The sequence below is a fragment of the Mauremys reevesii genome, linkage group 13 (assembly GCF_016161935.1).
Source record: "Mauremys reevesii isolate NIE-2019 linkage group 13, ASM1616193v1, whole genome shotgun sequence".
Taxonomy (NCBI): Eukaryota; Metazoa; Chordata; order Testudines; family Geoemydidae; genus Mauremys; species Mauremys reevesii.
The window spans coordinates 49189616-49210700 of record NC_052635.1 but is presented as its reverse complement, the minus strand read 5'-3'; the positions used below and the strand labels follow the sequence as shown (position 1 = coordinate 49210700).

Here is a 21085-nt window from a genome sequence, read left to right as displayed (position 1 = left end):
CTCATGTAGGGCTGACAGGGGCCTGGTGTTCTCCCTGCCCTCAAAGAAATAATAAGGTGCAGCATGTGTGCATGCTCCGTGCTGGGGACACCCATTCTTCCTATGTGAACGGCCCCCTCAGGCTGCAATGCTGCATGTCTGCAAAGAGCAGGCAATGAGTACGCAGCAGGGAGAATGTCGTGTTCACCACACAGGCATTCTGGAGCAGCATCTCTTCTGGGGGGCAAATCGTGTGGTTAGACAGTGTGTTCACTATTGGTCTTTCACCTCTTCAGACTGCAGTCCCAGGGGACACATAGGAATGAGTTGCATGCCTCATCCCAGTCCCTAGTGAACATTTCTCTTTAGCACAAAAGGACCCCACAGTTTTGCACGGGCAGCAGCTGTTGCTAAGAAGTGACCTAGCAGAGGTGCCGCAGATCAGAGTTGAGGCGTATTGTCAGAGCTGTGTGTAGGAAGCTGGCACACAATTTTCTTGCACTCTATGTGGCCCTAGCCTGGTGCTGATAGTATCTTACATTCAGCAAATTCTCCTCTCCGCTCCCACCCCACTCTTGCCCCAGAATTGGAGGCAGTAGCACATGAGAGGAATAGCGTGTTAGTCACTCCTGCTTGTCTCGCAATAGGCAGGAGATAAATTGAATTCTGGAGCAGTTAAGACTCTGGGTTCCCAGCCAGTGGAGATGCTTGGAGGTGATGTGCCATAATAAAGTTTCCTGAGAACCTTGCCACGATTACACAGTCTGTATACAACAGACACCGGGAAACAAATTCTAGCTAGTCTGCTCCTTTCCCCAGGAAGGAGAGAGTTAAATGGAATTGAATCTTGTTTAAGAAGTGGAGACAGTTACATGGCACTGTAATATACTGCACTGTTGACAATATGAAAGAGGAATTTGTTGGTGGAATAATCACAGGCTTTTTGGCCCATCTCAGTGGGATCTGTGTGAGGCCAAGCTCTCAGAGCTGCGCTGACTCGCGGAGATGAGATGCTAGGCAGGTGGTCTCGCTGAGGTATTAAGTGGGATATCGAACTCTGATCCTGCACTAATGCACTCGTCAGGAACAGAGTTCAGGAGAAGCTGGGTTTCCTCTGTGGTTGGGAGCACTGCTTCGGCAGTTCCCCTGTTGCTTCAGCACTGACGCAGCCAGCAAGGCAGGGTAGGCCCTGGCTCCAGGCTTGGCAGGCCTGGGCATTATGGTTATTTGTTGGTAGTACCCAGAGGCAGGGAGCTGGGCGCTGCACAGACACTAAGGAAAAGGCAGTCCCTGCCTCAAAGAGCGCTCAGTGTGGGCTGTGACAAGATTCAGGACAGGAGGACCATTGTGACTATCTAGTGTGACCTGTGTGGCTCAGGCCACAAACTCAACACCGGATTTCCATGGGGGGGGCGCCGCAGGGGCAATGCAGCACGGCCCTGGGCTCTCCCTATACCCTGACGCTCCTTTCTTTGGGCCTTCCAGGATCATGACCAACCCGTTCCCTAAATAAGCCCAGTGTGCCCACCGCAGGTCCGGCCTGGACCCCTAGTTTGGTGTTATTCAATGTTAGCTGCATGGAGAGGAGCAGACTGCAGCTCCCACGAGTCCTGGCGTGAGCTTCACCCCCAGATGAATGTCAGCCCGTGGGGCCAGCTCCCCTTATGCACAGGCACTGCAGACAGCCTCAGAATTCTTCCTTGGGTGCATTGTGCCGTTTTGGCACACATCCTGGCAGCTGCTCGGCTCACAGGGCACTCTGAGACCAGGACCCCAGGTGTCAGCTGCCCCTGCGTCCAGCTGCAGAAGGAGCCCCCTGCCTGGGAAGGATGGGAGATGCGGGGCATTAGAACACAGTGAAGCCTGGTGCGAAATCCCTACTGCCTGGGGCAGGCAGCCGGCACCCCTGGACTGTGGGACGAGCAGCAGGAGCATCTGGCTGGCTGGAGTAGAGAATGAAGCCACAGGGCAGAACGAGGCATCTTTTGAAATAAACAGGCATTTACTTTACTATCAGCCTCCTGAGGCCTGGGACCCAGCCAGGGCTAGGCCAGGAGTAGCCTGCCCAGCCTGGATCTTCTCTCATGTATCAGTGGTGCATGGCAGCGGTAGGCTACAGGGAACTGTCTGAGCTGGGGTGATGGTGGGGAATTTGGGAACATTTAAACAGCCCCTGCCCAGCCTCTCTGAGCCCCTCTTCTCTGAACTGTGGGGTCCCCTGGCTTTGACTCTCCTAATGTGGCGAGCTGCAGATCTCAGGTGGGCTCATGCCGCTGCTCAGCCGTGGCCTCTGGTTAAATCCACGTCCCACTGCGCCTCGTGCACCTGCTGCTCTGTCACCCTCCATTGCATACATCAGAGCAGAGGCAAGTGGGACCATTCCGCCTGCCGACACCCTGCCCTGACTCCCCAGCCTTGGGTGTCCCATGGAGGTAGCTATTCCCTCCCACTTCTGAGCAAGGCACTCCACCTCTCCCACTGAGCTAGGGAGGGAGAGGTCTGGAGCAGAGCCCAGCCTGGCAGGTGGGGCACCAACCTGGGCACCAGGCAGTGCTGGTCACCTGGCAATGGACCTTCCCTGAGGCCGCCAGAGGGGCGAGGCTCTGAGCTAAGCCCTTGCTGGTGGTTTCCTGGGCAGGCCCAGAGCCTAGTGGCAAGGGAGCTTACAGGGCACCTGTGTCACCCCTTTTGGGGACTGGCCTGCCCTGCCTGCCTCTTGGGTCCCCCACAGGCTGGCCCTATCCACTCAGGTCCTCCCCTCAGGGACCCACCGCAGGGCCCATCCCTCTTCCTCTACCATTCATACTTGCAGATTCGAGGGTGGCTCCATCTGGCCCTGGATGACATAGGCAGCACTAACTGCTTGTTGCCAGTGGGAAGTGCTGCTTCTGGCTGGGTGGGTTTTTCTATTCCCTGCCTCCATCTCTCTGTGTCCCTGACCCCTCTCCCCACTCCAGATGATCGTTTTGTTCCCAGGCTGCTGTCTCCTCTTGTGCCCCTACCGTATGCCTTCCGTGCTTAGTGTTGAGGCTGGCAGGGAGTGCTGCGGCTGCCTGGGACCTGCAGGATGAAAATGGAGGACACCCAATAGGCAAGGGCTAGGAAGAGACCCTGGAGCCCAGACACCTGCAGTTTCCCTAAGCCAGGGGTGGGCAAAACTACAACCTGTGGGTTGGATCCGGCCCGCCAGCCATTTTAATCCAGCCCTTGAGCTCCCGCTGGGGAGTGGGGTCTGGGGCTTGCCCTGCTCTGGCGCTCCAGCCGAGGAGCAGGGTCAGGGGCCGCTCGACACGGCTCCTGGAAACAGCAACACAGCCCCCCTCCGGCTTCTTCGTGTAGGGGCAGCCAGGGAGCTATGCTCTGCATGCTGCCCCACCCCAAGCACCGCCCCTGCAGCTCCCATTGGCCAGGAACCGCAGGCAGTGGGAGCTACAGGGGTGGTGCCTGCAGACATGGCAACGTGCAGAGCCGCCTGGTCGCGCCTCTGTGTAGGAACCAGAGAAGGGACATGCAGTTGCTTTCGGGAGTCGCTTGAGGTAAGCACCACCCAGAGCCTGCACCCCTGAGCCTCCCCCAGCGTCCCAACCCCCTGCCTGAGCCCTGATCCCCCATCTGCCCTCCAAACCCCTCAATCCCAGCCCAGGGCACCATCCTGTACCCCAAACCCCTTACACCCAGCCCCAACCCAGAGCCCCCTCCTGCACCCTGAACTCTTCATTTCTGGCCCCATCCCGGAGCCCTCACCCCCTCCCGCACCCCAACCCCAATTTTGTAAGCATTCATGGCCCTCCATACAATTTCTATTCCCATGTGGCCCTCGGGCCAAAAAGTTTGCCCACTCCTGCCCTAATCCCTCCCCAGTGCAAGCTCACCCCTTCTGGGTGCCTGACCTGCCAGATGGTGCTGTGGTTCTGAACCGGCCAGGCAGAGTAAGCCATTGGCAGCCTGATGGGGCACTAGTAATTGATTTCCAGTTGTCAGGAAGGGGTGTGGGTGAGCAGAGACCATTCGTACCCTGCTTTTCAGGGAAGATGGAGCTAGTGAGGCCCCAGGTGATGCTTCTGAGAGCTGGAAGATGGATGTTTGGTGTGAAGAGACCCCCAACTGCAGAACTTACCCCCAAGTGTATGTAGGCAGGTAGGGCTGCAAGTTTGTGCCTGTAGGTTTTGTGTATGGTGTGTGTGGAATGTCTGAATGCAGTTGAGAGTCTGTGTGGACATTTGCGTGTGTGTAGATGTGTGCATGTATCGGGGTTTGGAGTGTGTGTATTCCTACAGGAATCTATTTACAGTTTCCTAGCAGCCTGGAGACAAAGCCTTCCCCTTTCTGTTCATTCCGGGCCCCTGCCCAGGTCTCTGGAGGACTGCAGTCATCTCTGTCCATATTGCAGCACCTGAGCGCATGCCCGTGTTATGTAGGGCTTCGTCAGGCTGCATGATGTATTAGCGGTTAGGCTGTTCCTTTGTGTGTGCTGGTGTTTGTGCCCCCCCGCCTTCCCCTGCATCGGCTGCATTTGTAAAATGAAATAAATATTGACACGGGCGGGATGCTATTCAATTTGTCCTGATCACTGGGCTGCGGTGAGTTCTGACAGGGCAGAGTGTAAAACATAAGCTCAGGATGTAATTTCCACTGTCAACATGATGTACAGTATGGCTCTGCCAAATACATACCGACAAGCCGAGCGAGCCCTCTCGGGGAGGGGCACAAGTCACGCTGATAATTGGGAAGCTGGGCCTGAGGAACATCAGCAAAGGTGGTGTTTCACTTGGATTCTGAACTAGGGGTGCAGGGGGTGTGTGAGCATGAGCTCGAGCCAGCCAGCGTGTGTGTCTGCCTGTGAGCCCCCATAGGCCGTCATGTCGGGACGCTGCACTGATTGCTGGTTCTGGCGGCAGCAGCTCCCATCAGTTATTTATTTATGGCCCATAGCTCGTGTGGCAGAGAGAAGTGCCCCAAGTCAGTTATGAAAGGCCATCAATATCACTGGGAAATAAACGCTGTCGCCCGCCTCTGCCCCTGTGTGTTGGGTCTCCCTGGGCCCTGCCGCCAGCAGAGGACTTCATGTTTTGGCACCACAGCTTTGGATGCAGCACCAAGAGGCTACAGGAAGGGGAGAGGAAGAGAAAGCAGCTGCCCCTGGAGGAGGCTGGGGGAGCCTGAGAGGCAGGGATAAGCTGGAGAGGAGGGTGTGGTGGACGTGTGCAGATAACAGACCATTCACCCAAGGCCAGCCCTTCTATAGCCCACTGGGGGCCCTAAGCAGGAATATTCCCCCCACAACACATAATAAAAAGCAAATATGGGAGCCCCTTGAGCTGCTCGGGGCCCTAAGCAATTGTTCAGTCTGCGTATGCCTAGTGACCGCTCTGAATAGCTCAATCCAAATGCGGGACTGTAAGGGTGAGAACAGTGGAATGAAGTCTGAGCACTTGGAGTGGCCTCACTCTGTATGTTTATCTCCAGTTTCCACAGATCTGCTCCTGCAGACGTCCCTCCAGCTCTCTGCATTTCTGTGGCCACAAGGCCAAGGGCTGCAAGTGGATCAGACTGGCAGTGTCCTGAGGGGCGGAGCAAATGGAGGAGTCAAGCCCTATTAAATTAGCAGTGAATTGAGGGTGTGTGTTTTTCCTCCTTTCCACGTCTCCCACCATGGGAGACTTTTCCTCCACTCTGTGGCACTCCGCCCTTGGCCGTGCACCAGTCTGAACTCACTGTGGATGCCATGTGTCACAGAGTCCCCGGGCGATGCTCTGGACCGCTCCCCACAAAGCCAGTCAGGACTCTGGGGAGCCTCCTCTCCCTTGGAGCAGACTGTCTGCAGGGCAAGAAGCTCACACGGCTTCACCTCCTGGGTCTCTCCTTGGAGCATTCAGCATATGCGCCTCCGGGCGCTTCCCACAGCGAGTCCGCCCAGGTGGGGTCCTGGGGAAGCCAGAGGGTCCTGCACCCCCACTGCGCAGTCAGACGTGACTCTCAGCCAGCCAGTAACACAGAGGTTTATTAGATGACAGGAACAGGGTCTAAAACAGAGCTTGTAGGTACAGAGAACGGGACCCCTCAGCCGGGTCCATTCTGGGGCCCAGTGAGGCAGACCACCCCGTCTGCCCTCACTTCTCGTACCCAGCAGCTCCAAACTGAAAAACCCCCTCCAGTCCCTCTTTTCTGGCCTTTGTCTCTTTCCCGGGCCAGGAGGTCACTTGATCTCTTTGTTCATCTTCAGCTATTCCCTCGCAGGGGGAAGGACCCCAGCCATTTGTTGCCAGGATACAGAATGTCGTCTATTTATGCACACTGGAGACTTAAGAAATGCATAGGGGAAACTGAGGCACCCACACAGTATTCAGCGGAAACATTAAGAACAGTCCCACTTTGTCACACCATGCGTGCTCCTGCTGCAAGGGCCATACCTTGTTTCTTGGACACAAATATGTCCCGTAGGAACACACAAATGTGCCTGTCAGATGAAATTGGCTAATGCCCTTTCTCTGCTGCCTCTAGTCATTTCCCAGACCAGGGGCATTGTGTGTTTTCCCTGTGGAGACTTCTGGTGAACCTGAGCGTGATTGAGCGGGCAGGGTTCTGGTGATGAGCATAGGGTGAGAATTCTGAGCTCTGGTGATTGCTTCCTACAGTGTACTTAGTATTGTGACAGGACCAGAATGGACCCTTTGTTAAGTTCTGATTCTAGCAGTTGCATTTCCTGAGTGCAACCCGTCTGTGTTATGGCTACAGGTCTCGCTGCAGCGCAGAAGTGTTGTGTAATAACAACAACTTAGCACTGACGGCTCCAGAGGTGGATGCCCTTTGCTTGTCCCCAGGCAGGCTCAGCACAGGCGGAAATAGACTGAGCTTCGCCCCACCTTGGGGCTGAGAGCCGAGGAGCAGGACAGGCTCTGGGGCACAAGGGGTGAGTGTTTTCTAGCAACTGGCCTGAGACCCACCAGCTGATTTCACGCCCACCCAGAGCAGCCATGGGATGGGAGCCATTTCTGGCCAGTGCTAGGGGACCAACTTCCCGAAGCTCCAGTCCACTTCAGCATGGTGGGTTTGAACCTTTTCAGTGGGGCTGGAACATCCTTGGGTTCATGTTGGGCTGAGGAGAGAATAGAACAGGGATGGGTTGAGATTCCCATGGAAAGGCTGTCATGGAGTTACCGGGCGATGCTCTGGAACTGCTCCCCACCAAGCCAGTCAGGACTTTGGGGAGCCTTCTCTCCCTTGGAGCAGACTTGTTCAGGGCAAGAAGCTCACATGGCTTCACCTCCTGGGTCTCTCCTTGGAGCATTCAGCATCCTCTGCCCCTCCGTGTGCTTCCCACAGCGAGTCCGCCCAGGCGGGGTCCTGGGGAAGCCAGAGGGTCCTGCCCCCCCACTGCGCAGTCAGACGTGACTCTCAGCCAGCCAGTAAAACAGAGGTTTATTCGATGACAGGAACAGGGTCTAAAACAGAGCTTGTAGATACAGCGAACCGGACCCCTCGGCCGGGTCCATTCTGGGGGGCAGTGAGCCAGACCCCCACGTCTGCACTTCACTCCTCGTCCCCAGCCAGCTCCAGACTCCCAAAACCCCTCCAGCCCCACCTTCTTTCCTGGGCCAGGAGGTCACCTGACCTCTTTGTTCTCCCACACCTTTAGCATCCCCTTGCAGGGGGGAAGGGCCTGGCCATTAGTTGCCAGGAGACAGAGTGCCAGGCATTTAGGTGCACTGGCCCCTTCCTCTGCAGCAATCACACCCCTTATTCCACCACCTAGATATTAAGAACTGCAGAGGGGACACTGAGGCCCCAACACAGTATTCAGAGAAAACATTAAGAACATTCCCAGTTTGTCACAAAGGCCCCACCCTTGGCCTGGGGGCTCTTCTCTCCCCAGGGCAGAGCTGAGGCCGACCTCTAGCTAGAAAACCTGTTTTAGCTGGATCGCTGCTGGGAGGAATGTGTTGGCAGGAAAGAAAATTCATGCGCTCAGGCAGGTTTGCAGAGTCTGTAAAACCCTGGACTTAGTGAGATTTGTCAGCCCTGGTCTTTGCCCAGCAGGACCGGACTAGAGTGGTCTGAACTGGAGATGAAAGCTCCGCAATAGCAGAGACTTTCCAGTCAGGCGTAACTGTGTTACACTGGCCATTGTCATGGATGCTTTGTACAGTATGTTTATGTGCACACCATAGCACACGCATGCTTTACATGTGGTTTTGTGTGTGCCATTATTATTTGTTACAGGGCTTTTTGCTCCCCGGGAGCAGCTGGCTTTGGCCGTCTGGAGATGGGGCTAGATGCATCCCACTGACCTAGCACAGCAGTGCTTCTGATGCCAAGCGACGGAGGGTGCAATCAGATTGGCTGACAGAGGGTTCAGCCCAAGTGATTCTGGGCTGGTGGCCGACATTCTCAGCCCTGCACCCTCCAGCAGTTCTACCCACTCATCCCTCCCTGCCTCCTAGAAACAGTTTCCTGCTTTAAAATGTCTTTCATATTGTTTGATTGCAGGGAAACCCTGCCTAATTGGCACAAGTGACTCCAAGACCCTCTGTCACACACAACGAATGAGTGAGCCAGGATGGCTGGGGCATGCCCTTCGCTCTTGCCCTCTCAGGCCTAGTGCATGGGTGATCATTCTTTGCATTTATTAGTGAGTATCCGGTAGCACATGCAGTGAGACCTTGCTACAGCCCTGTCTGCTGAGGAATGGGCCCAGGCGACGGGACCTCTGGGCAATGCATTTGGGAAGGAAGCATTAATGAGGCTGAACAATAATTCCTGACTCCTCAAAGTGCACCAGAGACCCTGTGTTCCTCAGAACATCAGGTGCCCACAGTGCAGTGTGTGTGTGGGTGAGAGTGCACTGGCCCCTGTGCATGTTATACAGGGCATATGTGTATATGCTGTAGCAGGCCTGTGTGTGAGCGTGCTGGCGTGTGCATGCTGCGTAGGAATCAGGAACTGAGTGATGCTCAGTGTCTCCGCCACGTGAACGCCCTGCGTGCTGTGGTGTGAGGGGGTAGGGAAATACCAAAGCAATGCTGCAGCGAGCTGGCGTGCTGTGTGCATCAAGCCAGTCGGGCCCGTGATCCTGTCCCAGGAGGGCAGGGAGCTGGGTGCATGCGAGGGACTTGTCAGCTGCCGCTGAACTTGGCTTTGTAGCATCTGGCAGTGGGTGGGCTTTGAGGAGCCCTTCTCCAGGTAGCTGTGTGACTCCTGTACTCTGGGGAGATCCTGGTCTGATTCATAAGGGACACAGTCCAGGATGCCCCCTGCCCTCTCCCTCTGTCGTGTCTAGGGGACAGAGAGGTGCCTGTCCATCCACCCATGGGCACGGCGAGGCTTATTGCAAACTGTCTGAACTGGTCCCTGTTACACAGAGCATGTTTCTATCCTGGTGGCAGGTCACAAATCCTCCTGCCCAGGCTTGTCTGTCTATGTCTGGGACAAGGTCAGACCTGGCTGGGAAGTTGGTACTGAGTATTCTCTGGACTCCTCTCCTCAACCACTGTTGATCTGGAGCTCAATGAAGGTTGTTCTGGCTCCCACAGTCCCAAATTTGGGGCTGGCAGCTCCTTCCCAGTCTGAGAATATCAAAGGGTGAGGCTGGTGAGAGGGGCTGGAGAGGCTAATAGGTGGAGCCCATAATTGGGGAGCCAATCTCCCCTGAGCTCCAGTCCTGGCTCAGGACGGTGTTGTCCAAAGCACGCACTCATTAGGGTGCTGAGCTGCACACACAGGGTGTCACGCAAAACCTGTGCCCCTCAGCCCTGGACCAACCGCCGCTGCTGGGAGAGTTTGCCTGTGGGGCCCTCCCGACGCCATCTGATCACCCTGAGTAACTGTACTCGTTCTCACTTGAATCCCAGAAGCAGCGTGAGGGGGAGGCGCGCTGTGCAGCTGCCGCCTTACTGGTTTGAGCTGTTGCTGTTCTCCGGATCCCTGCTAAATACAGGAATTTCCATAGAGATGAAAGCACCACAGCTCTGCCACCCTCCTCCTCCTCTTCCCGATGTCCCTGGCTCGAGCAGCTCCTGCAATGCCAGGCTCCCACACGTGGCACCAGGGGAGGGGGCAGCAGCACCACCAAGAGGGAGAGAAAGCAGGGGAGGAAAAGAGCCAGGCAGCGAGCACCAGAGATGAAGGGAGCATAAGGGGCAGCCAGGCGAGGGGTGGCACTCCGAGCGGGGAGTGCAGTGCTCAGCCCAGGGGTTGTCACTAACATCTCGGCCTCTTTCAGGTTCCCAGAGACGTCGTCAGTTGCCCCGTGCTCACCAGAGTGAACTGGCAGAGGATGGAGGTGACCAGCAGCAGCTTGGCGAAGGGTTCTCCTCTAGAAACTGGAGTGCAACTGCTGTGAAGATGGAGAATACAAATGCCCTCAGCCTGAACAGCCCTGCACCAGGGCCTGCCACAGCTGGATCTGTAGCCTGATAGCACAAGGGCTGTTTCTGGAGTGGGGGAGCGCCCGTCTCGGCCACAACAGGCTGCTCCTGTTAAGATCTCTCATGAAACTTAATGCAAAGGTGCTCGCTCTGCCGTCCTGCGAACTACAGGTGCAGCCTTCTCTGCCCCCCCAAGAAGAGCCCTGCCACAGGCAGCAGAGCCCCCCCCCTCTCTGCTTGCTGAAGTATCCCGAGCGTGGGATGTGGGGAGAGCAGGGGTGGGGATAAATGGTCTTTTGACCCCTGGCTCCCAAGGAACTGCAGCCACTAGCCCAGCCACGGAGCAGCGCAGCCCTGGGTCGCTGGTGAATGGGGCACGCGAGCGCTGATGGGAAAGCACTAGTCGTCTGGCTACACGGAGTCTCTGAGGGGGCCCAGGCTGTAGCCTCTTCCAGGCAGAAAGCTTGACTGTTCTCGCCTTGCTCAGCCCGATGCCAGGAGCCGAGGGCGCTGGTCGCTTGTTGCTGTCAGCAGCATGCCTGGGCCCTGGGCAGACGTAACTCCTAGCCCACAGGCATCCTGAGGAGCCTGACTGTCTGGAGCGAGGTCTTGGCGGGGATGGGGAAGCTGCCCCATCCGGGCTGGTGAGCTCCAAAGGATGTCAGCGTCCTCTCTGAAAGCCACTCTCCATGCAGCCTCCCAGTTCACAGTGGTGATGGCGCTGCCAGGCTTCTCATGGACCGTACTACTGCTGCTCTGCACAGTGGAGCAGCTGGGGGCCCTGGCCATGCACATGGAGGCTGGGGGGCCGGGCCTGGAGCAGCCGGGGGCCCTGGCTATGTACATGGAGGCCGGGGGCCCAGGCCTGGAGCAGCTGGGGGCCCTGGCCATGCACACGGAGGCCGGGGGGCTGGGCCTGGAGCAGGCAGGGGACAGCATGCTGCTGGCAGGTGGACGTGTGAAGCGCGGCTGGGTGTGGAACCAGTTCTTTGTGGTTGAGGAGTACACAGGCACGGAGCCGCTCTACGTGGGAAAGGTAAAGTGACCTTGGTATGTCTCTGCAGGGCCCAGGTGTGTCGCTGGGAGGGGAGGGGGCTGGAGCTAGGCCAGCAGCATGGCCAGGCACAGCGGGTGCCCCTGCCACACGGGAGGAAAGGCCGTTGCTGGGGGAGGGGCTGCACTGAAGGCAAGGTGCATTGTTGGATGGGGTGGGAAGGCTGCTCAGGTGGATTAGGAGCCCTCAGGGCCAGGGAGTTTTAGACACAGTCATTGTTTGATGGGGCTTCAGTAGGACCAGTGGGTTCAGAGAAAATCCAGAGCAGGGAATACCCCCTAGATGGACAGCTGCCACCTCCAGTGCTATGTGGGCACATGGGGAGGGGAGGAGGCAAACGGGCAGCACCCAGGGGGGTGATGGGAAGGGGGGCTGGTGGTGTCCGGGGGGTGACAGGAAGTGGGGGCTGGCAGTGCCCCAGTGGGGTGATGGGAAGGGGGCTGGTGGTGTCCCGGGGTGATGGGAAGGGGGCTGTGCCCCGGTGGGGCGATGGGAAGTGGGGGGGCTGGCGGTGCCCCCGGTGGGGCGATGGGAAGTGGGGGGGCTGGCGGTGCCCCCGGTGGGGTGATGGGAAGTGGGGGGGCTGGCGGTGCCCCCGGTGGGGTGATGGGAAGTGGGGGGGCTGGCGGTGTCCCGGGGGGTGATGGGAAGGGGGCTGGCGGTGTCCCGGGGGGTGATGGGAAGGGGGGCTGGCGGTGCCCCCGGTGGGGCAATGGGAAGTGGGGGGGCTGGCGGTGCCCCCTGAGGGGCGATGGGAAGTGGGGGGGCTGGCGGTGCCCCCGGTGGGGCGATGGGAAGTGGGGGGGCTGGCGGTGCCCCCGGTGGGGTGATGGGAAGTGGGGGGGCTGGCGGTGCCCCCGGTGGCAGGGGATGAGGGGAGCGGGAAGTGGGGGGCAATGCCCTGGGGAGCGCCCCGACACACAGGGTGCAGTGCACTGTCCAGTGGTGTTGCTGGGCTCTCATGGAGACATGTCCCAAATACCCTCACTGGGAAGCTGGATGAGCAGGGCCAGGGAGCTGGGAGTGGGGTGGGGGATGGGCTCTGTGGAAAGGGATTGCACAGCAGGGCCAGGCTGGGCCCTGGGACTCTCAGCAGTTCCTGCTGGGCGTGTGTATGGGGGCAGCCAGAGAGCAAGTTCCCATCCCATCCAGAACCCTCCTCCCTGGGAACACTGCCCTGAAGTGAGCATCATCATCCCTCCAGCCAGGGGGTCCCTTTTCACGTCCCAGCGACAGGCACAGGGGCCTTGCATCCCCCTGCACTGCATTCTGCTCCAGGGGTAGTTCCATGGCACTGCATCCCCTCCCCCACAGGATAGCTCCATGGCACTGCATCCTCCCCGCACTCCCCCATAGCTCAATGGCCCGGGATCCTCCCCTCCCCCACCCCCAGGCCCATGGCACTGCATCGTCCCCTCATCCTGCCCCCCACCCCTGTAAGTCCATGGCACCGCATTCCCCAAGTCGTCCTCTTGCAGGGGTGGTTGCGTTGGGTTTCAGACTCTCACCACTGGCTTGCTCCCAGTCCTGGGAAGACTAAGCTCAAACTTACCAGCCAGATCTCCCGTGAGGACTGTGCTTCTGTTTTCTGGTTCCTGGTCCATGCAGATTGGGGCTGGCTCAGAAAACAGCCCCTGTAGGCCTCCATGTGCAAATCCCCTCCCTCCCCCGTTCCTCTGCCCAATTAGTTACCCCAGAGTAAAGGTGTTGCTGTATTTACATAATATGACTCCAATTTGCATAAAAGATTTGCATGGAATGCACTTAATATGCCTCTATTTGCATATGAATGTGCCAGGAGGGACTAGGGGGTGGTTCTTAGGGCAAAAGCTAATATTACAGGTGCAGAGTCACTTTGCTATAGGCCGAGGGCTGGGGTCTGGCTCCTATGTCCCAGGTGCAGAGCCAGCAGTCCTGGGTGGTGCCTGGGCAGGAGTCCGGGGTGATGGGAATTACTGGGGCACCCAGGGGAATGCCATTTGCTTTCCTCGTATTGATATTCCGCTCGTGCCCAGTCATGATCCGGCTGTGTTGCACTGGGCTCTATACAGCACCCAGGGAGACTCGGCCAGTTGCAAACTCTGCCGTTGGGTTTGAGACTGATGATGGGGTGGGGAGGCAGGACAGCGTGGGGGGATAAGCTGGTGTCGGTGCGTAGGCTCCACAGAGCCAGTCCTGTGTCCGCCTGAGAGCCGAGTGCAGGGCCTTGCACAGTGGCTGTTGCCCAGGGGAGTGACAGTCTGCTAACCTCAGAGGTGACTCGGTTCATGCCATTTATATCTTCTCTTTCCCTTAGCGTTTCTCTCTCTGCTAGCTGATGAATGCTGCTGTTAGACCTGGCACCATGGAGATGCTCTGAACCTCTGGTGAGGGGTGTGGTGTGAAAGTTCAGAGAGACAGTAACTGTGGTAGCCCCTGCACAGCAGCTGGGGCTGGCATGTGCTTGTCCTCCAGCACCCAGGTTGGCACTCAGTATTTGTGCAGTGTGGATGGCCCCCTGGCCCTGCCCATGTGACCTGTGTGGCTGGTGCTTTCCTCAGTGCTCTGTGGTTAGGTCATCCCAGGACCTTCTCCTCCACCCCCTGTTCCAGCACAGTGAGCGAGCATCTCCATTGCGCAGCATGCCCTGATGCAGGTGCAGTGAGGCAGCGTGGAGACTGTTGGGGGGGCATCCCCCGTGTCAGCTGGGGCAGAGGAGCGTGCTGTGAGCCGATTCTGATGGCTTGGCTGTGCTTGGGGCACGTATGCTTCAGGGCTGTGAGTCTGGGGGATGCCACGTGGACAGGATCACGAGTGAGGTTCCACTTAAGTTTGAAACAATCCTCTGTGTCCGTTTTTGCAGACGCTCAGGAAGTGTTGCTCCTCCATGAAGATGCTGGATGTAGTTACAGTTAATTGACAGCTCCCCTGGGGAGTGACTTGAAGCATCAGGCCTTGTCGAATACCAGAGGTAGCCTAGCAACAGCCTCATTTCCAAAATGAACTCAGGAACCTAAAACTGGCCCATTTTACATCCCCTTTCCACATCACCTGCCAGCCCGGAGTGAACAGCCAGGCCACACAGAGAACAATTCCCTGTAAATCTCTCTCAAAGGTCTGCTGTCCCCTACAGCTGCTGTCCAGCCTCCTGCAGCCCGCACTCCTGCCCTGCTCCCCACAGCGCCCCTGCCAGGAGAGGCTGGGCAGAATGAAACCAGTTATGATCTCTTCCTGCTCCTGGTGTTTTAACTGCTCCATAGCACGGTTCCTTTATGGAGTAGCTGTGAGCCTCCTGTGATCAGTGTTCCTGCGTTTCTCCCTGAAGAATGTGTGGTGGGGACAGGCAGGTATGGGAGCTGCTGGAGCTCCCCCTATGTGAGGCACCTACCCAGTTCCCAGCAGTGCCACCTGCTGGGAAAGGCTTGGCCAGCCTCTCTCACCCCTACACGTGCTCCTCTGAGGGCCAATAACATTTCCGTACAATCTGGATTCTCTTGCTAATCCTTTTTCTGAACTGTAATTTCCCCCGAGGCTTCTGTCAGTTTGATGTGGATTTCTTTGAGTTTTTTAAATAGAATTATGGGGTCAGCACTAGTTACAAACTTCTGCATGTGGACAGATCTATTTTAGATAGAAGAGGGGATTAAAGGGAAAAAAGCAGATTTAATTAAGTTGCTAATATTTAAAGAAAATTGATGAACTAAGGCTTTATGAGCTGGAGCAAACACAGAGGATGCCTTCATTGTGGCCAGTTTTTATTTGATTTTCTTTATTTTTCAATCCCAAAGTAGTTTTTATTTGTGTATCTGTGCTTTCTTTTTAATCATTTTTAATAAGGAAAATGCACCTCTGTTCACATTTAATTTTGATTTAATTAGTAGGCGGTAATTAATGGCCTTGTAAAATCCCAGTGTTAGCCCTTTAGAGCCGGGAAATAATTCCCCTTTTTAACAATCTGAGCAGATGAAAGATTTTCATCTTTTCCAAGAGGCATTGCCCAGAAACACCTCATCACCAGGAATAAGGGGCGACTCCATGGCTGAATGTGGGGCTTCCTTCCCCCATCCTCAGTGAAGAGGATGCCCAGGAGGGAAGGGATCATTGCACCCTGCTCCACAGCTGCTGCTTTGTTTTAGATCATGGGCTGGTGAGAGAAAGCCTCCCAGCTGTGCTCTGGAGATGCTGGGATTACGTTTGCCCTGGATTCACCTGCTCCCAGTGTGCCTAGAAGTTGGGACGAAGCGCAGAGAGGCCTGTTGCCCCAGGAAGGGGCAGGTTTCAGGGGTTTATGCTGCAGATGCGTATTCTGATCTCACCCCAGTGTAAGTCTGGAGTAACTCCATTGACTTCCAATTTACCTGGCACTGCTGAGATGGGAGCCAGGCCAGTGGGGTCTCTGGAGGACTGGACAAATGGTGGTTGTCCCCGTGGCTATTTGCGCTGTGGAATGGCTGCTGTCTCTGCCTCAGCACCCTCTGGCTGTCTGCACTGTCAGCCACTCTTGTGCCATTTCCAAAGCAAACCCAGTGCAAGGTTTGTTCTCCAGATCGGCTTGGGAGAGGGTGGCTTTGCTCATTGGTCATGCACTCCTGGAGAGGCCTTGGGGACTTTTGGGGCAGGTGTGCACTGGCCACAGCACAAGGTGAGGAGTTTTTCCCTGTGGCACCACTCGCTAGAGCCACCCTGCAGCTTGTCACCATATTTGGTTTCTGTGCTGGTGGGGCTGCGGTGGCAAGGGAGGCAGGCCAGGAACGAGCAACAGTGTGTATCATGGCAGAGCTGGGGTGGGAGTGGGGGCAAAGACAGGGACTGTGGTGCCTTGGCAGAACTCTGGGTGAGTGGGTGGGGGACCAGGCTGCACAGCTGGGGGTGCTGCAGCTTAATATGGAGGGGGTTTGCAGGATGTGAGGGGCTCTGGGAATGCCATAGGAGCCGGTGGTAGGGCTAGGGTGCACTGGTAGAGCTATGCAGAAGATGCTTACCCAAACCTGCCTCCACATTGGTACCATTCACCCCTCACACCTGTGAACAGGACGGGTCACCAAAATCCATCCCAACATTTAAATGGACTGTAAGAAGCCAAATGCAGCATGGGTACGTCTACACTGCGATTAAACACCTGTGCCTGGCCCGTCAGCTAACATGAGTTTGTGGGGTTTGGGCCACAGGGCTGTTTAATCGGTCCCAGATCCCAGGCTCCAGCCTAGGACCAAACGCCTACACTGCAATTAGCCCCGGGCCTGAGTCAGCTGACAGGGCCAGCCACAGGTGTTTAATTGCAGTGTAGACATACCCCATAGGGCAAATGATCTGGAGGCAGCTGCTGCAGGTGTCCAGCTCAGAGCCCATGTTAGTGCTATGCACCAAGTTCACTGACTGGCATCTCCGAGAGACAGCCCGAGAAATCAGATGGCTGCATTTTTGTGCTTTAAAAACCTGCATATCCGTATTTTGGCCCAAGTTTCAGAACTGCTCTGGCGTCCGACTGGTCTTGTGCGTGCCCAAGCCCTATGCTGGTGCATACAATCATGGTGATTGTACACCAGGTTAGGATGTAAATGCAGACTCACTTTCACACCCAAAGCACCCCCTGCTCCTTCTCCAACCCTCCTTGCTGTCTCCCCTCATACACCTACAGACAGTTATCCTGCTCCCCCATTAGTTGTTGTTTAGCCAAGTGATGCAGATTTAGCTCATTAATCTTCCCTTGTAAATCTATCTTTCCAGCCCCCGGAGTGCGGGTTCTGTTTTTCTTCCTGGCTTTCCAGGTTTCAGGGCTGCTGGCATCTGCTCTGAGCACAGAGTCAGTGTTAAGCAGATGTGAAGCAGGGATATGCTGCTAGTTTGGACTGTTTGCTGGGCAAATGGGCTTGATGGGCAGGTTTATCTCCTGGCTGATAATTAGAATAATAGAATATTAGGGTTGGAAGAGACCTCAGGAGGTCATCTAGTCCAACCCCCTGCTCAAAGCAGGACCAACACCAACTAAATCATCCCAGCCAGGACTTTGTCAAGCCGGGCTTTAAAAACCTCTAAGGATGGAGATTCTACCATCACAAATCTTGTTGCTGTTGTTATGAGCAGAGAAATGCACATTTGTGTATGTGGCCCCTGCACTTTATGGAACAGATACAGCCCCTGCTGTGGTGTTTCAGTCTCTGGCAAGAGTTGACATGAGGCAGAAGGATGTGATGCAAAGCAGGCAGGGTCGTTCCTATGCAAGCCAGCTGGGTGACTACCTTATGGCTGCAATTCCCGCAGGGCAGGGAGACTGCCCAGGCAACCGGAAGTGTATGTACCAGGGTGGCTGGCCTCTTTAAATGAAGCCAGTTGAGAGGGTGTGGAGCGCCTGGAGCTAGAAAGGATCAGGGAGAGTCAGAGGGAGGAGCGACGTGACGCTGACTTCTGGGGTGAAAGCTGAAGAGCAGCAGAGGGGTTTGCTGGCTGACCTCCCGACGCTGGAGTGCTAGGGCTGGAGGGAGCAGGGCAGGAGAGGACCAAAGGATGTCGGTAGGCAACTCCCTCCCAGCCTACTGACATCCAAGCTGGCGGGCCCGGGACTGGAGAGGGCTGTAGATGGGAACAGCAGATGGACTAACCCTCGGAGGTCTCCATGAAGGAGAGCTGGAGCCAGAGGGCCGAAGAGGGCTGAGGGCCAAGAGAACCTCTGGCCAGCCTGAGGTGAGAGGATGGCAGAACTGGGGGAGTGAGGGAAGGTGAGTTTGCCCTTCCAGTGGAGAGGCTGTGGGGCCTCCTGTTAGGAAGAGCGGGGTTGCACTTGAGCTGGAGGGGCTCTGGTGTGGCTCTGGTGGCAGGACAGGAGAGGACCAATGAAGACCCGGGTGGGGTGGAAGGTGCTGGAGTGTGGTATGTGCTACGTCGATGGACTGTCTGTCATGGGATTGTAAGGACAATGTGCACTGGAGTGATCAGTGGGCTGTCTGGGGATTTCTGTTAGCGACTGTTTGCACAAGAGTTTTGCAATGAACCAGCCCCAAGGATGGGTGTTACTGAGTCAAGCAAACCCGACATGGAGCCATTAGGGACCTGAGAGGGAATGTGGGGCCAGAACCCTGCTGTTAGGGCACCCAGCCGCAAAGGGGTGTCTGGGTGTGTTTCTCAAGTGGGGCCAGGTGAGTGGGTGTTTCCTAGGGATAGCTGAGAAAACAGGTGTGTCTGTTGGCTTGGCAGGGGAGTATTTTCCAGGTATTGCCTGTCACGCAGGGGTAATTCCTAGGTGATACCAGGCAGGTGGTTGTATTTCCTGCGTGATGTTGTTTGGCCAGGTGTATTTCCCAGGCAATGCTGGGCAGGTGGGTGTATCTTCAATCTGGGTGATGCTGGGCAGGTGAGTATATTTCCTGGCAATGCAGGGTGGGAGTGTGTATTTGACATAGACGATAGTATATGAATAGCATGTAAAGTACATTGAATTGTCCAATGTGTGGGCATCTTATTCATGAAATAAATAAATATATAAATTGTATCTAACAAGATAAATATAATGAAGGCATCATAAAAAGAAGCAGGTCCTGGTATAAATTCTTGCTGGTGGAACTGTATGTCTTTAAGGTGGATTATAGAACTGCAGTTTGGAAGATTGAATGGCCCATAAACATTTTCATATTTCATTAGCCGATTAATGGACAGCTCTTTTTTTGGCAACTTTGCTGATTCTCAGCAGAAATTGTGGGGAGTAAATGAATGCATCTGATGAAACCTTTCTGGGGGCCTGTCCATTATGGATTGCCCCAATTAATGCCCGCGCTGCTCTCCTCAGAGATGCATTCTGCCTGTCCAGTTACTGTTAATAGATTTCTCATAAGTGGCTGGATTGTAAAAACCTCATAACTCAGTTTAATGCCACCAATAAAATTATCTCCGGACGCCTGGCCTGGATTCCAGGCGGCTGCAGGGCAAAGGGAGCTGCTGTTTACCCTTTCGCTCCCTCATTCCAAATAGCATCTTAATTAGAAAACGAAGAGGAAATTCTTGGCTGCTTTCCTGGGGGGCTGTTTCTGGTGCTGAATTCAGGGCTCATATCGCTGCCAGGATGCTGGGTGGGCATGAAGCTGTCACCGTGTGGGAGGGCTGGCAGCCGTTGGTTTCGAGAGCCAGAGCATGCACACCAGAGTAGCAGGGCAGCTGGCTTGGGTTTGGAAGGGCAGTGAGCTGGCGTTTACACACATCACAGAGCTGCATGCAGTGACTTGATGCCGCCCATGTGGATGTCTGAGCCTCACAAGCTTTGGGGTGGCTTTGTTCCAGTTGTACCTCCTGTACTGTCAAACACTCTGTCTTTGGGGGCTGCTCTGGCCCGTGTGATGGGGGGTCTGAGCTGCACAGAATTATTCTCTCAGTTCTGTGTTAGAAGGGAGCAGAGCAGAGATCTGGTGACAGGCCCAAGGTCACACAGCAAAGCAGAGGCAGAGCTGCAAATTGAACCCAGATCTTCCGGGTCCCAGCCCAGGACAAGTGCATCGCTTGCTGTTCCCTTCCAAGAGGGACAGGCTGATATGGACTAACTCTTGGCAGTGAAAACCATGCAGCCACCGGGTCCCTGCTCTGCCTGCCCTCCCCACCCCAGACTCCTGCTCTAGCCCTTCCCACTCCATGGGCCCAGCTACTGCTCCTCTCTTGCCGGGGTCTCCTCAGTGACTTGGCTCTCGCAGCAAGCGTGGCGGCTGTGGCTCCAGCCAGTTCAGTTGCTCTCTCTTAGCACCAACCCTCACTCTCTGTCCTTCCTCTGCAGATCCACTCGGACTCGGATGAGGGGGACGGGTCCATCAAGTACACCATCTCCGGGGAGGGCGCAGGAACCATCTTCCTCATTGACGAGGTCACAGGCGACATCCATGCCACCGAGCGCCTGGACCGGGAGCAGAAGACGTTCTACACGCTGCGGGCACAGGCCCGGGACCGCCAGACCAACCAGCTGCTGGAGCCTGAGTCTGAGTTCATCATCAAGGTGCAGGACATCAATGATAGCGAGCCCCGTTTCCTGGAGGGGCCCTACATCGGCAGCGTGGCCGAGCTGTCCCCCATAGGTAGGTGCCCTGCACCCGCGCTGAGCACAAGGTGATGGGGGCAAGGAGCTGGCAGCCCCTGCTTCCGTCCATTACCCTGAGCTGTCAAACTAGAGTCTTGCCCAGCACAGAATCACTTGTCATAAATCCAGGAATTCCAGCCGCGATTGGAGCCAAGGGGGGAAATAAATAAGGTAGTTTAGGGAAACATTTGAGTAAATCCTCAGGGCTGATGGCCAGCTGGAGGAGCACGTGGGCTTCCCGTGAGCCTGTGCAATGGGAGTGGGCTGAGCTGGGTGCTAACCCCCTGCTTCCCCGTCTGAGGTTTCCCCGGTTCTGCCTCAGATTTCCTCCACACATGCCGTCGCTGTTGCTCTCAGGCACTGGGGAGGAGGCCCCAGGCCTTGCTTGGGGCAGGGTCTGCTGCTGGTTAGGATCATATTGAGACTGATATTTATTGCCATGTCTCCTTGCCTCTGGCTGTGTCTATGGCACCTACGCTCCCAGCTCTCCCTACCCCTGGGATTCCACCTCCCCCATCTGTTAGTGCCTGGCTGCTGTTGCCTAGTCTATTAATTATATTGATTACTTAAAAATTCCCAGTTAACACTTGGAGGTTTGATTGGGGCAGTATTACTAGAATTCCTGTTTAATTGGGAACCCTGACATACACGGTCGCAACA

At 56.0% G+C, this 21085-nt stretch overlaps 1 protein-coding gene across 12 annotated transcripts in view; it reads left to right on the top strand.

The window, feature by feature from the left end:
• Positions 1-21085, top strand: part of CDH22 (cadherin 22) — a 188539-nt gene that overhangs the window by 35155 nt on the left and 132299 nt on the right. For 7 of the 12 annotated variants that reach the window (XR_005587787.1, XR_005587788.1, XR_005587786.1 and 4 more), the window contains exons 1-4: positions 6694-6889; positions 8467-8608; positions 10199-11379; positions 20129-20423. Coding sequence is in view for 8 of the 12 variants with exons in the window: in XM_039498236.1 (XP_039354170.1) it covers positions 11002-11379; positions 20129-20423 (673 nt within the window). In the remaining 4 variants the exon portion in view is untranslated. Of the gene's footprint in view, positions 1-5569; positions 5598-6693; positions 6890-8466; positions 8609-10198; positions 11380-20128; positions 20424-21085 lie in introns of those variants that run through there. The other 5 variants (XM_039498233.1, XM_039498234.1, XM_039498232.1 and 2 more) reach the window with 3 other exon arrangements.